At 39.0% G+C, this 14,282-nt stretch overlaps 3 protein-coding genes across 4 annotated transcripts in view; 2 read left to right on the top strand and 1 right to left on the bottom strand.

The window, feature by feature from the left end:
* The window catches only part of LOC113132479 (anoctamin-1-like), a 36,887-nt gene extending 35,497 nt beyond the window's left edge, over positions 1-1,390 (top strand). For both annotated transcript variants that reach the window (XM_026310572.2, XM_026310571.2), the window contains one exon: positions 29-1,390. In XM_026310572.2, the coding sequence (XP_026166357.1) occupies positions 29-283 (255 nt within the window). In that variant the 3' untranslated portion in view covers positions 284-1,390. The remainder of the gene's footprint in view (positions 1-28) is intronic.
* Positions 1,391-3,887: 2,497 nt separating this feature from the next.
* Positions 3,888-7,954, bottom strand: LOC113132481 (olfactomedin-4-like). The gene is made up of 7 exons (XM_026310574.1): positions 7,827-7,954; positions 7,574-7,696; positions 7,256-7,474; positions 6,514-6,667; positions 6,067-6,294; positions 5,498-5,666; positions 3,888-5,212 (listed from the first exon to the last, which is right to left on the bottom strand). The coding sequence occupies exons 1-7, from the start codon at positions 7,878-7,880 to the stop codon at positions 4,777-4,779; spliced, it is 1,383 nt and encodes a 460-aa protein (XP_026166359.1). The 5' UTR covers positions 7,881-7,954; the 3' UTR covers positions 3,888-4,776.
* A 2,760-nt stretch (positions 7,955-10,714) lies between these two features.
* Positions 10,715-13,889, top strand: olfm4l2 (olfactomedin 4-like 2). Its single transcript, XM_026310443.1, has 5 exons — positions 10,715-10,838; positions 11,042-11,200; positions 11,617-11,829; positions 12,041-12,173; positions 12,813-13,889. The coding sequence occupies exons 1-5, from the start codon at positions 10,803-10,805 to the stop codon at positions 13,658-13,660; spliced, it is 1,389 nt and encodes a 462-aa protein (XP_026166228.1). The 5' UTR covers positions 10,715-10,802; the 3' UTR covers positions 13,661-13,889.
* The last annotated feature ends 393 nt before the right edge of the window (positions 13,890-14,282 follow it).

The following is a 14,282-nucleotide window of genomic DNA, read 5'->3' as shown; positions in this document are numbered from 1 at the left end:
AATTAAAAATGTCTATTATCTCCCCCAGAATGTTGTGATGCTGATGAGCGACATTGTGGACTGGCTAATTCCAGACATCCCTAAAGACATCAGCCTCCAGATTCACAAGGAAAAGATTCTGTTGGTAGATCTCTTCATGAAAGAAGAGCAAGGCAAGATCCATATTCTTGAAAGCAGACCCTCAACAGGGGGCAAAGAGAACTGTAGCAGGAGCAACAACAATAACAGCACGGTGGCTCACCCACGCTCCGGACTGCACACCAACAGTACCAAAAGCTTCTAATGCTCCTAACATCTATTGTTAGTTCAGTCTAAGTTAGCAAGTTGAAGCTTGCTAGCAGTCTCATTGCTCAGGCCAACCTCAGCTTTTGATGTTTTACATTTTTGTTCAGAACATTCCACCAACTGGGAGAGCAGCTGGCTGATGTGTTGTAAGGAAAGGAAAAGTAGGGCCAATTATGTTGCAGTGTGTGTAGAACTGTGTCCCAAATTGGCTTTGGGAACATGTACAAAAATTGCTAAATGTGTACTCAGATTTGTGAATGTATACATGAATCTTTACATAACCATGTGACAAGATTTGAGAATGTGTTTATGTACAGTAAACGTACAGTAAGGGGAGTTGAAAAGAAAGAATAATGTTTAGTGCACACAAATATACATGTGTCTGTACATCCCTACTTAAAAACCTCAGTGTAAATGGCTTTTTACTAATGACCATGATGGGAGGTATTTACCAAGCCTGTTGGAATTTGCTGACAGTACAAAATACCACAAATATTTTAGCCCAGTCACAGTTCTAATTTGCAGAAAGTGCCTCTAAATAATTGCAAAAGAATTTTTATGTCACTGAAAAAAGAAAACACAAGTGTGTATAGTGTGCCGAATTAATGACATTTGGGCCAATCTAGCCTCATGCACATATTTGAAGCAAACTCCAATGCATACTGCTGACAAAGGCTGTACTTTTAGCATAGTTACAGGATTTTGAGTTTTGAGGTTTTCTCATCTGGAAAAGAACCCTTAAGTTCTGGTTTCACTTAAGCATTCTTTACATATTACAGGAGACAACTATGGGGAAAATAGGGGTGAGGATTTGTAAAAAATAACATGTTGCATTGTGTTGTGTGCTAAACAGAGTGATACAGTAAAGAAACTATGTAATGCATGTCTTAATTTGCATTTTCCACTGTCTCTCAGTCTCTATCACTTTGGACCTGTCACACCAGCACATACCGACTCCAGCAAATAGCCACAGTGCAAACCTGTCTTTCTGCTGCCTGTAGACTTTGGAGAACCTTGTTACTACAGTTTGGTTAGGTTACACAACTTTCAGTGCCTGTTTGTGTTAATATTTGTTTTGTATTTAGATTTAAATACTTATATCATCTCCATGTCACTTTTTATTTCCAATATCGATGTGCTATGAGTTGGCGATTTGCTAGTTGACTCTATAAGTACACCATTAACAGCAATACAATTATCTTAGTAGGTTAACGCAATTCTTGACTTCATAGTTTATCAACTTTAGTTTACAGCTGAGGAGTATAATGATGCATATTTAATTCTTGTGCTATGAAAAGTCAAGAATATTATATACCAGAAAAATACTTTAAAGTGCATAAACTAAAATTTTCCACATTGTCTTATAAAGCAAGTAAAAATGGGGCAGAATGCGGTGTCTCTCACCTACACTATATGACACTGTTACCTGCAGCCCCTCTTTGTTATTCCAGCTTCTCTGCACTGTGTTGTCTGTGAATTAGCCCTGCCTGCCACCAAGCTTAAAGGTGTTAGACACCTAGAGGTGTTTTTTAATCTGTAGGCCTTTCTAACAGCATGCCATAGAAGAGCTCTCAGCAGCATCAAGCAACAATTCAGAATGAAGGATTCTCACTGGGTTTGCTCAACTCTCTGTCAGTGTGAAAATAAACATCACACACACTCTGCCATCCTTACGTGAGAATGCTAAGTTACTTATTCTTTCATCAACTTATTTCTCTTGGAGTAGCGCAACATCATGATGCGACCCAGAAGCTGAATTATTTGAGCTATCTTTCTTGCTTGGAAGTGCAAATATCACTATACTGTAACTGCTATAATAAGCAGTAAGAGAATTACTTATTACTTAGAATTACTTATTTCTCCAGCCGATGAGGGATTGCTACCTTTGAAACTTTAGGGAGCTGCACTGTTTCAGGCTAGCTAGATAAAATGAACAGAGCAGCACCTTTGCAGTTTTTCTCATGAAGCAACTTCATCAGTAGGTCAACCTTGATTTTATGAATTAAAGGAATTATACATTATCATGGTAGATCCTCATCTACTCAGTTTTATTGTTGGGGATTGTACTGAGTTACTAGGGCTATGGTCTGTTTAAAAATGAGAATAGTTATAATAAAACTCACTAAGTGGGTAGGTCTCTTTCTACTGTGTTTCATACTAAAATAAAATCATGTTAGACCTCAATGTAATCATGTTTTATTTTCAAAACTAAGACAAATGAGTTTACATTGATTTCTAGCACAGCCTCTTTCAATATATAGTAAAACTTTAGCAACTTAAAAGCACATATATGAACACGTACACTAAAGTGTGAATAACTCAGGATTAGACCCTGCTCTCACTCTCAAACTGAGTCACTGGTCTTAGTTTTCTGATGGTAGTGTTGGGTTATTTGCAGCAGTAAAACTAATCAAAACAGCAAACTAATCATGAGTTGACCTGGTTACAGTTGGCTGTACCATAACTGAAGAAACCTGGTTTCCATCATCAGGGAAAGGAAGTAAAGATGTCTAATTTCTCTTGGTAAATTTCTGTGCTACATATGTGCAAAATCTAGATTGTAATCAACTTCAGTGTGTGCGTGACAAGAGACTGCAGACAGGAAGTAATACTACAACAATTGGTTGAAAATGGAGATAATCAAAATAGGTATTTAAAATAATTCCATTAATCTTAAAAATGGCCACATTAAGTACATACGTTTACATATTTTACATATCATATACATACATATTTTTATATTTTAAGATTTAGACATTTGTGCACAGTACCAAATTCATAAACTTAAGTATCCATCACAGATTTATGGATACATTCATAAATATGAGCACACATTTAAAGATTATTTGACAGTTTCACAAATTTGAGCGCTAATGTGTAGATAAAGAAACACTTCACAGGCATTAGCAACTCAGTTCGCTTCATATTTCACGCCGTACAAATGTCCACTAAATACATGCAGACAGTGTCACAGCAGGCACACAGTAGCACAGTAGTAGTGAAATTGTAAGTTAATTTCCTTCTATCTACCATATTGCATTAGCAAGCTGTAAACTTTAGTATTGTATTATTCTTGATATTATATGGTTTATCTGCCACTGTAGCTGGGTATTTTTAGCCAAAAGTGAAAAAGAAAAGACTTGCTTCACTCTCCATTACTTTGAATTCCTGTGATGTTGTTTACTTGATCTTTCATTGTGACTGAGGCAATGATGCTGTCTGTCCTGCTTAATAAAATATAGATACGACGAAGAATGTTGTTTTCCATGTTTACCCTGAATAAATATTCTATTTCTATAGTATTTTTCTCAGAAATTTAACCATGCAGGTCCACCATAAATACACCAGTTATGTAAACATAACTATAAAGCCAGCACTGTGTATGTGTTATTATATTACACATTAATAGGTACACTTAGCTAAAACTAATGTTGTCTAATACAACAGATACAGACTGCAGTCTAGCTAGGCAGTATTAATTCCATCATGGTGGACCTAATCTGCCCATTGAGAATCTCTGCTCAACCTTTGCTGTTGTTGGTGGTGTTACTGCAACGCCATTTGAGTTTAATATTTGAAAGTAAAATCAGAAAACACATGAATGATAACCAGGATGATTTTATAACATATACTGCAAGACTGGGAAAGAAACTGAAGAAAACATGGCCTAAACAAAAAAACATGAGCTTGTAGTGTACTCTGGGCTGTCACACGTATATGTGCCTGCTTTTTTGTAAAGGAAGTGCCATCTCATGGAGTCACTGGGGAACTGATGGATGTTTACTGTAACCTCAAGACACATTGACAGGCAACAGGAGAAAGTGGGTTTGCAGCATGACTGACAGTCAGACAGCTTCTGCCTGGATATGTGGCACTGTAGGGATGCCTTATCCTTTTTTTCCCACTTTATTGTTTTTCTCTTCATGCATACACTGTTTACAGAGCAAACTAAGCATACAACATTGAACACAATAAAGCAGTTAGACATGTCTGAATGAATTTTTTCTGTGTTATAATATTCATCATGTCTTTCTTGATAATGCCCTATAATATTATTTATAGAGCTTTTGGTGGTCATTGGTTGTGGCCAGTTTGAACAAGATTTATATCAGATTTATTCATCTCCACCATGAATTTCACATGTATGTTTCAGTGGCTGTGGGCATAAATAATTCAAAACCTCGACTTTAATATTCTTGTGTTTAGTGTTAAGACAGTGCTATTGAATTACAATTTTTTGTCGAGCAGCTCTGATGAAATTCCCTACCCATGTCTTGGAAGACTTTTAAAATATCTGTGGGAAGCACAACTGAAGCAACAACAAAGTAGGCACGAGTGAATTTAGCAGAAAAGAAAGTGAGAGCAGCATGAGCACTGACTATGACATGACTATTTTTGGAGTTAAAATGCAAATCTTACGGTGAATTGTATATGTATAGGTATTCCAAGTACAGTATGGCTTTTATAGAAAATGTTGTTAGCATTGTCCATTTATCCAAACAAAACCTTATAGGAGATCATCATGGAGTCACTATAAGTATATAGTGTCTGGTCCACAGGGCTGTAATTCAGGGCATAAATGTTGGGAGCCATCTTGTTGATGAAGACACCAATGTTGAATCTCTCTACCCCTGTCGCGGTGTCAAACGAATAGAAGATCTCCTCTATCTGCTTGTCGACATAGCGTGTTGCATAGAGCACACCGCAGAGCATGAAGGTGTTGGTCACGCCACCCTTGTAAAGTGAGGTGTGCCAGGTATGGCCAAGTGTTGGTGGTTGCCCCTCCAGCACCTTGGACAACACCAGATTGCCAAAGTCCTTGGTGGTAGTGTAGATCACCCAGATGCCAGTTTCATCTGTTGCTAGGTCCAGGTCAGTGAATGGGTAGCATTCTTCAAGGTGGCAGAAGTTACCCTTTGAGTTAAACCTGATAAGACAAAGAACAAAAGTTATTTATTTTGTGGTTTCTCTTCACATACAAACATACATGTACTGTTTGTAATGTATGCCCTTTAAATCCAAATTCAAGTCAATTCAAAATTCACATTTTGTTTTTTATTTTATTTTATATTAGTTCATGCTACAATGTTGTATTTATTTCACAGAGATAATTAATTTTCTGTATTCTAAATTTTTTTATTTTCTCTCTAATCAATAACATTTTGACTGGATTGAATTATGAATGAACTGAAAGACACGGCAGACAATGAACCTGGTGCCTTCTGGAAGCCGTAGGGTGGTAACAGTTTTGGTGGTGAGGTTGAATCGACAAACAGCATCTTGGTTGTAACAGTTGTAGTATAAGGCCTCTCCATACAGAACAACATTTGGACCCTGGATGGTGTTCGTAGCTGGGTTAGAGGAGTGGATCATGATATTACCTGTAAGAAGAGATGAAGAGTGAATGTGCTGTCCTAAGTAGATTGTAGGTAGTTATAGAGAGTAGTGGTAGTTTTGGCTGCCTTATCTTTTATAAATAACTATTGAAAAGACCCAAACCAACCAATTAGTCTAACTAATTGTAATCAGTGCCTTCATTATCAGGAACACATACTTTATAGTGTATTTTTAAATGACACACACTGTCCTATTGATGGAAAAACTCATTAGTATGGCTGCTGAAAATAGTCCCCAAAAACCATGGAATATATTGTCATTAACACGTTTCACCACTGCAGGGCTCATTTTAAAAGGTTTTGTAGAGATTCAGCAACAAAAAAATACTAAAATCTGCCCCCTACCAACTTTTCCCTTTTGACTAACACCTCAACAGTTCTTTACCTGGCCCGCTCACCCCAACAATGAGAGAGCTGAGGCTGGAGTAGAGACGGACATAGTTCGAGTGTCTGTTGTTGGAGGTCATCATTACAACCCAAAACCAGCTTTCCTTCCCTGCCTGCGGTTTGGGGTCCCTGCCCCAGGCTCCATACTTGTAGGAACCAGGATACTCTCCTGCTGTGGACACCCTGGGCCCGGTGATGTTCACAAACTGACCATGGGAACATTGACCTGAGGGAGAAATTCACATTGAATCATAGAAAAATAAATTGTGAAAAATGTAGCACAGCTGGTTGAGAGCGTGGTCATCCACTGGCTGATAAATCTTTCATAAGTGTGGAAGGCTGTTCACATCTGTAAGTGACCACTTATAAATGCAGAGGACAAGAATGGCCTAAAAACAAGCAGTTAAAACAACATTCTGGCAAGTCGGCTGGTTTTAGGACTTGCCATGTGGATGATTTGTGGGTTGGGTGATGAGTTGATTTTTGTTCTTGCACTCATCCAGATCTCGCTTCAGAATCCTGTTAGCTTTTTGACTCTTCACCACCTGCGTGCTGTCATATTTTTCCAGCTCCTCCATCTCTGCTTTCAGGCCCTCCACCTGAGAGACACAGCAGACATCACAAAATGTGATCAAATATATATTGTATATAAACTAAATCTGACAATCACATTTAGAACTTTCAAAGTTATTTCTACAAACACAGAAGCATTTTTATACAGTTTTTTGCCTGTCCAGAGAAATTGGACTGAAAAACATTTTGCTCTATCTAACACCTGCAGGTGTTAGCAGCCCTGGATAAAGGTGAAAGCACTCACCACAAATAGCCGATGATGCACCTAAATCTCCACTCAATCTCCAGCAAAGGGTTTTCCATCACTACGTTTTTATTTTTTATATTTTTTTACACAAAGTATTTCCAATTAATATGTTGTAATATTAAGAAATGTTTTAAAACATAGTGAATTATTTCGTTAAAATAATGATCTGAATTGTAAATACTATATGTGCATCATTATTTCATTGCTATAAATGGTGTAGGCCTACATTTGTTTATATATATTTGTCCAATATATGTATTTAGTTATGAACATTAGGCACAATAGATAAATGAACATTAAGACTAAACACAGACACTGTTGTCTTTACTATCAGTGTTATGCAGCAAGGTGTGTGCTGTGAATCAACCTGCTGAGTGGTTCTTGTAGTCAGGTGCTGGTGTCCCAGCATGGTGCTGTTGAGCTTTTGGATGAGCTCCATGATATCTGTCATTTCATTCTCTATCACTTGCAGGCTGAGAACGCCATAAAGCTCCCCATCATTTTCCCTCTCTAGGATTGACACATCTTCCTGCAGCTGGGGTAGACGGCGCTCCAAACCCAGCAGCAGGCTCTCCAGCTCCAGAACCTGCATGGAGAGCAGGTAGATCCTTGGATTACACATCACTGCTGAACATGTAGCATCTACTCTTCATAGTCTGGCTTAGAAAATAACATCCCTAGTTACCTTTTTGGGGGTGATGTTGGTGATGCATTTTGATACATTGTCCTCTACTGTATCAAGTTTGGCATGAGGGAATTCCTGCTCTGAATTAGTCAATTCACAGACACAACTATCACGTGGGGCTGCCTGAAATCAGGAATATATTAGACATGGCATGAAAAAATAAACACCAATAACCAAATGCATGACCTGTTTTATAAGTTGATAGAAATGTTAAAAAAGATAAAAAAACGCAATATTTCCAGTGATCTCTTACCTGTTTGGTGAGAGTGAACGGAGCATATAGAAATAGGATCACATACAGCTTCATGGTGCTTCAGACAGCAGAGCTAAATGAAACCGTTCAACACACTTTGAAAATGACTTTGGCACCGTGGCTGCAGCTTCTAAACATGTGAACACTCCCACTAATCTCTGCATGTCAGCGAGTGAGCACTTCCTCTTTGTGGTTGGAACTGTAGCAATACATGGACTTTTTACATGATGTGAATCCAGTCTAATTAACCCTTTGGTAGAGCAGATTCTTGTTGAGTTAATTGGTTGAACACAGGGCCCATACAAACAAATTGTGGGATCTAATAATGATAATAAAAACAGTGATTATTTGTTGTTTTTACTGATTGTTATTATTTCCCTATGGAGATAAAAAAAAAAAAACATTGCTTTTCTTAGTGAGGATGTAGGAACAACAAAAAAAATGCTGTGCAAACTGTGCGGTTGGTGCTGGTTAACTTGTCTGACGTTAATGTCTGAAGTTAAATTAGAGGAGGAAGCATTATCATGTAGGGCTACTTATCAAAGTCATTATCAAAGGGATCATGCACTACTAAGTTTATCAAGTTACCCCACAGGATCGTTTCTGAGCGACAAAACAGAATAACCTCAAAGGAAACAATGTACCTTTTGCAGGGGCCCATTCAGAGCTTAGACCTTAATTGCCATTATGTAGCAGCATGGTGGCTGAGTGGTTAGCACTGTTGCCTCACAGCAAGAAGGTCGTGGGTTCGCAACCTGGCCTTTCTGTGTGGAGTTTGCATGTTCTCCCTGTGCTTGTGTGGGTTTTCTCCAGGTACTCTGGTTTCCTCCCACAGTCCAAAAACATGTATGTCAGGTTGATTGGTGACTCTAAATTGCCCATAGGAGTGAGTGTGAATGTTTGAGGTTGTTTGTCTCTATGTGGCCCTGTGATGGACTGATGACCCCTGCCTTTCACCCAAAGAGAGCTGGGATAGGCTCCAGCTGATCCCTGTGACCCTGGCTTTCAGGAAAAAAGCGGGTATAGAAAATGGATGGACGGCTGGCATGCATTAACAGGACTGAAAAAAATATTTAAACTAGATTAAATTTTGCTCATGATCGGTGCCACAATTTTTTTATGTCATTTATTTGTCATTTACATTTATTAAATACAAGGTCCTTGTGCTCATTCAGGGCTGAGATATCTGAATGAGAAGGAATTGTAAAAGAGGAAGTGAAGTGAAGAGGAGTGGTGACTAATATGTGCCTTTGGTTTGTGGCGTAATACAGTAATGCAGCTACATTAGCAATATTGAATAAATAGTAACAGGATTCAGGAACAGAGAGTTACTGTCGTGCAGTGAAATTCTGTGCATATTCAGAATGCCAATGTTATTTTTTATTCTCTGGTTTGTCAGACATGCCATGTATTATTTGTAACAACAGTACTTGCTGAGCTGTTGAGTGATAAGCCTGTTATATATCTATAATCATTCTCCTGAAGGGCTCAACATTCACACTTTGGGAGCAGTCTGATATTAACAAAAGACAAATGACTGAACATATTGAGCACGATTGAACTGATGATGTGAGTCAAAGTGTGCTCCATATTATAAAATTGCATACACATATAAACAAGAACTATATATACCTAGAACAACGAAAACACATGCAAGAGGGAAAACACGGAGGTGCGCCAGGCCCCCTGAACTGAGGGATGCTATGAACAAAGTTTGGCTAACTTTTACAGAGGTGACATAAAAAAGGTATTAGCGCATATGAGAACAATCAATCAGAGGATGCTCATCCTGTTGCAATTCAAAAATATAGCTGTGTCTCATTGCGCAGTCTCCGAAATGAGACGCGACTTATATCACTATATGTGTCTCTCTCGCCTCTGTAAAAGTTAGCCAAACTTTGCTCATAGAATCCTTCAGTTCGGGGTCCCCCTATCGGCCTGACACACTTCCATTGTGTTTTCTCTCTTGCATGTGTTTTGGCCATTGCGGCGCGTTTGCCCCTTGTCGGCCAGAAATCTTATTCAGTTGTCTTTACAATTATTATAGAGGTCAGAAAAACATTTTCCACAGTTTCTCATGTCTCCAAGCAGATCTCATACTAAATGTATAAAAGGTTTCAGAAATATTTGCTCTAAAATGGGACAAAAAAGTTACTTCATAATTAAAATATTAATTGCAGCATAACCTACCTCTACAGATGCATGCTATATATATTAGTTATTTATACACTTAAGACAATGATCACAAACCCATCCATCCATTATCCATTAGAGTCACCAGTCAAAGATCCCTGCTGGGTTAAGAACCACCGTGCTGCCCTCATATCTAAAATAAAGTACTAAATACATGAAAACAGCATAATAGTATATAGTAAAACAAGAAGTAAAGAAGCTGCTGTGCATTGTGCCCTTGGTAGCAGTTAATAAAGAAAGGCAAACAGAAGCAATCAGTCATGTCTATTTATTAATAACATCCACTAATATTTGTAAGGTAAGAAAGTGCATATTATCTCACTTATTGCTCATTCATGACATCTAGACTATCTAGACTAGGGAATAAATAACATATTTCTGTGTTAAATAATCATGACATAAATCAACAAGAGCGGGACTCAAAAGTGTGCAGGGCCATTTAATTAAGATGACTTGTCATCCGACTCAAAATGGTGTTTATGAATGTTTGTGACACTCGTGCAAAGCATAAAGGCTTGCAAAGTATATCATTTCTGCAAAATTGCGAAAGAGAAAATGATAAATATTACTTTCAGACAGGGGAGTAAACTTTGGAAACTCCTGGTTAACCAAGACTTCTCCAGAGCTTACGAAACACAATTTCACAATTTTAGGGTTTTACATTTACATTTGTCAGCAAAAGCCGGATGATTGCATGTTTTAAAGAAAAGAGGAGGGCTAGTGATTCCAGTACCAGTAGCTCCTGTATTTGTCAGTTTACTACTGATTTCTCCAGCTGTAAACATGCTGCTGCTGCTCCAACTGCTGCTGTCATTTACAGTGAGTTACACCTTATGTCCTACTGTCAATAAGAAGCTGGACTCATGATGAAGATATTGGAATTTATAAGATTAGAGAGTATTTTCTTATTTATTTTTAAGTTTTTTTGTTAGCTACTCTTTAGCTCAGCTCATTATTAGACAACATACAGCTGTGTTGTGTTCTCCTATGTAATGTAGCATGTGTTATATGTGTGCCTGCAGGTTGACGGCCAGGCTGAGCGCGTGGTGGGGCAGAAAAACAATGGCTCATGTGTGTGTGAGATTAAATCCAGCATGTGGTTGTTCCCTACTGTAAAGTATGAAGCTGTGCTGCAGCAGGTGCAGTCCTGTGAAGACTCTCTGAACAAGCTGCAGGAACAGGTAAGAGGGTCTACTGATATACTTTGTTGAATGTGGGTTTTAATTTAGACTACATGAGTCCAGTCCTATTCCACTTCTACTTTCCTGGATTATAGTAAAAACTGGTACTGAGCAGTAATCTAGCTGTAACTATTACAAATCAGAAGTTCAGACTCTTCACTTGCTTATCTTGTGGAAATGAGAAAATTTCAGATTATGAACAGGGAGTCCTCAAAATACATTTAATTGTCACGCACGAGCCCTGTGATGGACTGGTGATCTGTCCAGGGTGTACCCCTGCCTTTCACCCAAAGAGAGCTGGGATAGGCTCCAGTAGATCCCTGTCACCCTGGTTAGGAATAGGCGGGTATAGATAATGGATGGATGGATGGATGTCAAGCACCATCACAGGAGTCTCTGTGTGTGATTCACCACAGGTGACTTTGTCCAGTGAGCGGCTCCCTCAGATGCAAGCTGTGGTTAAGAACATCACTGCTCGTCTGGAGCCTTTCCGGTATCTGCAACACCAGGGCCTGTACTCAGCCTTGTCCCTGCGCCTGCTGGGCCAGGAGCTCAGTGAGCTGGAGGCTGACGTCAGCATCGTCCAAAGTCAGTTAAACAATGCCCAAACACAGAAAATCTCAAAAGAGGTACAGTAAAAACAGCAAATAGCAATACATTACAGCAAAAAGGTCTAATAAAGGTCTATTTATTCATAATTTCTAATTTTAATCTATCTGAAATGTAGTAATATCAAATATAACAAAATAAATATGAAAACATGAAAATCACACAGTATGTACTACGTATGTTAACTGCATACAATGTGTATGTGTGTGTGTGTGTGTGCGTGTGTTTTAGGTGGTTAAATTGCGTAGAGATGTAGACAGGATGCAAACATCAAACACAATTAACATGAAGACTGTAAAAGAGAAACTGCGCTATCTGAAGAACGGTGTTCAGTCCTGCAAGTCAATCCCTGAAGACTTCAGAGGTAAATGTGATTGTGTGTGAACGTGTCTTTTCTAGTTATGTGTTTTACTTTGACACTATTAATGTGAAGACAGGATATTCTACCTGTTTCTCACAACTTCAACAGGCTGCTTTAAGGGTTAGGGTCAGAATAAGATTTAAGTTAGGGTTAGAAAACCAGGCTATTGAATACGTTATGTTTATACTCACATCTACACAAAGACAAAATATATGTGTGTAAAAATGTAAGAGAGCACTGTCTATGCAGAACAAAGAAAACAGTTTGGAGCCAGTTAGGTTGATTGGTGACTAAATTGTCCATCCATAAGTGATGGATGGATAGATGGATGGATGGATGAGAGTTACATGGAGGGAATGGTGATCTTAATTAAAAATAACTCCAGAATTTGAAACTCCTTTCATATACTATGCGTTGTGTTATCCGCTGATTGTAAACACAAAAGTGTCTCACTCATTTGAGAACCAATGTAGAGCCATGCTGCCATGTTTCTTCAGTAGCACAGAACGAACAACCCAAGTAATACATCCAATAATAAGTAATACAATACATACAGTAATACAATAAACAGTAATACTCTAGACTCTGTTTTACATTACCTGATCTTCAGAGCCTTACAGTATAATATCCCTGTGTTTCCAGGCCAGGGCAGGTACTGCCTCAAGGGCCTGATCACCAACATCAGTGAACCTGTTGTGACTAAGGTTGCCCCCAATGGTAAGAACTACATCTCTGGTTCGTGGGGCAAACAGGCCCAGGAGGACAGTCAAGGGCAAAAGTCCAGCTACTGGGTTCAGGTTCTGTTCAGCAGCAATATCTTGGGAAACACACTCCGTGTATACCAAACCTATGAAGACTTCATGGCCTCTACCAATCACAGAGACTTTACCTTTGCTTCATCCTACACGGACGCCAATGCTATCGAAGGTCCCAGCGCTGTCCTGTATGGTGAAGCACTGTATTATCACTGCTACCGTTCTGCAGATGTCTGCCGCTATGACCTCAACACCAACACTGTCAAACGGGTGACACTTCCAGGCACTGGAGTGGGTTTCAACAACAAGTTTCCATATTGTTACTATGACTGTCGTCCCAATAGTGATGTGGATGTGGAGGCAGATGAGACAGGACTATGGGCCATCTATGCAACTGTTGGTAACCATGGTAACCTAGTGGTGAGCCAGTTTGTCTGGGACAATGAGGCCCAGACACTCAACATCACAAAAACCTGGGAGACGAGGCTATTCAAAAGGGCAGTGAGCAATGCTTTCATGGTGTGTGGTGTGCTGTATGCCACTCGTTATGTGGATGAAATCCATGAGGAGGTGTTCTACGCCTTTGACACAGCAACAGGAAAAGAGGACACCTCACTAGCACTGCCCCTGGAGAAGATTGCCAAAGGCCTGGCCAGCCTGAACTACAACCCCACCAACAAGCAGATCTACATGTATAACGATGGCTATCTGCTGGCCTACCAGGCACACTTCTGATCTGAACCGGTTGTAACTGGCTAATTATAATTATTTCCATGTTATTTTCACAACAGCTTAGAGACTATTCATATATTCAGTACAGTACAGAATAATGGATTAGCCCATGTTAGCAATTGGCAAATTGAAATGCTAAAGACGTATCATGTATGTAACACTTAATGGTGAAATAAAGCTGAAAAATCAATAAAAAGGAAAGATATAAAGAACTCTTTAAGAGCAATGGTCAGTTCGCCTTGGGCTGCATCTTTACACTTGTCAAGTATTGAAAGTATTGTATGTAACAATGCCCTGCATGGACTGCTGACCTATCCAAGGTGTACCCCTGACTTTCACCTGAAGACAGCTGGGATAGGCTCCAGCAGATCCCCATGACCATAAATAGGACGGTGGTATAGATAATGGATGGATGGATGGATGTAACAATAAGAAATTGTTGCCTCCATTAGAATACCTTTACGCTTCAATCAAATACCTTTTTGATGTTTGTTGATGTTTTATCTCATCCAAATCTATTTCAATGACTAGTAGGAAAACCATAACCCTTATAGCCCTTTTTCCCCACCAGAGTGCAGTATAATGCTGAGCAATGAGAAGAGCAGTGAGGTGGCAGTGATCTATC

Source organism: Mastacembelus armatus, chromosome 6, assembly GCF_900324485.2.
Source record: "Mastacembelus armatus chromosome 6, fMasArm1.2, whole genome shotgun sequence".
NCBI lineage: Eukaryota > Metazoa > Chordata > Actinopteri > Synbranchiformes > Mastacembelidae > Mastacembelus > Mastacembelus armatus.
This window is presented reverse-complemented; position numbering and strand designations above follow the sequence as displayed.